General features: G+C 36.0%; 1 protein-coding gene across 1 annotated transcript; it reads left to right on the top strand.

The window, feature by feature from the left end:
• Window positions 1-1072: 1072 nt before the first annotated feature.
• On the top strand, window positions 1073-1618 carry LOC149152864 (uncharacterized). Its single transcript, XM_089443623.1, has one exon. It carries the CDS (start codon window positions 1073-1075, stop codon window positions 1616-1618), a length of 546 nt encoding a protein of 181 aa, XP_089299749.1.
• The last annotated feature ends 812 nt before the right edge of the window (window positions 1619-2430 follow it).

Raw genomic sequence — 2430 nt, 5'->3', positions numbered from 1 at the left:
GAATAACATTTTATTTTTATTATTATTATCCAATTTTAAAGTCATAGACACCAAATTGGTGTATGAGACCCCCTTGTTTTTTTGCCATTATCATCCATTTTGAAACTCTTTTAAATAACATTTTATTATTATTATTATTATTATCCGAATAACATTTTTTTATTATTATTATTATCCAATTTTACAGTCAGTGAGACCAAATTGGTGTATGTGACCCCCTTGTTTGTGGGACAATGGACAAAGGACACAACGATTTGACTACTAAGTTTAGGAAGGCATACATACTCTACCTCTCTCATTTTGAACGTGTGACCTCCTAAAAAGAAACACATGCTCTTAACCATTAAGCCCACTCAAACTTTAATGTTTTTTATAAATTTATAGAAACTTTACTTTTTTCAATATTAAATTAAATTTCTATAATTTTATTATTATGATTTATGTCCAATCATTAATTAAATACTTGTCATCAATGATATACTGGTTGGTCCAACTATACGATATCAACATATCAGGTTAAACATACAATATAGTTTTTATTTAATGGTTGGTTCCAACGGTAGTGTTTGGCAGTCTTATGAATGTGGCAAATATTGGATTTATATAGGTGGAAGTCCTTGATTATAGGCACATGATGTTTCTCTTTTTTACATGTGCTCGAAGTCTTGGTCTGCTTTTCCCTCCTTGCCTCTAGGAGGCTGCATGTCCTCTTAAAATGATTATATTTTCTTGGTTGGTTTTTGGGAACAAGAATCTTACTTGGGAGGTCCTTCAAAGGAAAAACTGGCAGGGCCCAAGTAGATGTGCCATGTGCCACAATGCAGAAGAATCAAACCTGCATATGTTTTTCCAATGTGCCTTGTCTCTCCATATCTGGTATGATCTATCTTTAGCTTTTGGTTTTCCTTACCTTATCTTTCCTTCTGTACAGGATGGTTTTAAGTGGTGGAGCGGGCAATGTCTATCCTGGAGATCTTTGTTTATCATTGCCTGTTGGTTCTTGTGGAAATGGAGAAACGCACAAATATTTCAAGAATCAAAGGAGCCTCTTAATTCAATTCTTCAGCGTATTATGGCATGCCATGACTCTTTTCATCAGGGCGATACACAGTCAAAAAAAGTCTGCAAAAAGAAGCTGGATATCTTTTCCTTTCAGACTCCTGCTGCGTTCTTTGATGGAGCTGAGCGCAACCATAGCTGTGGTTGCGGGGTCTTCGTCGTTATAAGTGACAGCCTTCACTATTCAATATCTTGGCATGGTGGTTTTGGCTCAAACTCTCTGGCGGAGGCTAGGGCTCTCACAGGGTTGCTCGCCTTTTGTGTCTTCTTAGGCATCCAGTCTATTTCAATCTTCGGAGACTCGAAATCGCTCATTGATCATGTAAATGGCCTGGGCCTCATAAACTGTCCACACCTCCTTGGATGGTTAAGCCGTATCAAGTTCTTTCGGAACTCAATAAACCAGATTTCGTTTCAGCATATTCCCCGTTCCAGGAACGCCCAGGCTGATATCCTCTCAAAGGATGGTCTTCGCATGCCGCCAGGTCTGTGCTCATTATCAGTCATGCATGATGGTATCTCCTTCCTCATTCAGGATTTCAGTATCAATGGAATGTGACTCTTATCCATGGCAAGGCCGCGAGCTCACTGAGCTTCTGTTTCTATATGAATGTGTATTATCATGCAATCCTTAGTTGTTTTTGTTACTTCTGCGGCAAAATGTTTTTGTATCAAATCGGATAAGTAGATATGGTTATGTTTCTGTTTTAGATTTTGATGAACTGGGAAAATCTGTCCCTATATATAGTATCTGTTTCTGGGCATCTCATTGCCCCCAAAAAATTGTTATGTATTACAGATCTTTATATTTTCTTAATATAAATCCATGCTGGTTTTTTTCCTCTGAAAAAAAAGTTTGTATTACTCGGCGCTTTACTGGTTAACCAAAGTTAATGGTTGATTGGTTAACATTACAACAAGTTTAGTTTTAAGTTTGGAGGGTAGTAGATTTAGAAATTAATAGAAATTAGTTATTATTGATGAATTTGAATTGAAAATAAAAGATTGCAATTTTTTTTTACAATTATGCGGAATGAAAATCATAATCTAGAAACACATGTAATGGCATGCAATTATCAAAACAACAAGAACATAATAATTTATAGGGGAACCCAACTGGAAAAAACCTTTCCATTGTTTTTCATTAATAAAATGAGAATGATAAACTATTACAATGACTTGCTTCAACTCTGAAGCACACCTTGAGTGACCTGTTTTGCCAACACTAGTCAATTCATGCATCCAACTTCCTCGTATTTCCTTACACAATTAAGGAGAAATTGATCTTCTAAATAATAGGGGAATTCCCTATTTCCTTACCCAATTCCCAAAAAAATTGATCACTTGGTGACTCAAAATCTGTCATTGATC

This window comes from Pinus tabuliformis, chromosome 9 (genome assembly GCF_031772625.1).
Source record: "Pinus tabuliformis cultivar Carrire ecotype Pingquan chromosome 9, CPIR1, whole genome shotgun sequence".
NCBI lineage: Eukaryota > Viridiplantae > Streptophyta > Pinopsida > Pinales > Pinaceae > Pinus > Pinus tabuliformis.
Note: the sequence above shows the minus strand (reverse complement) of the source record. Positions and strands in the feature narration are given on the sequence as shown.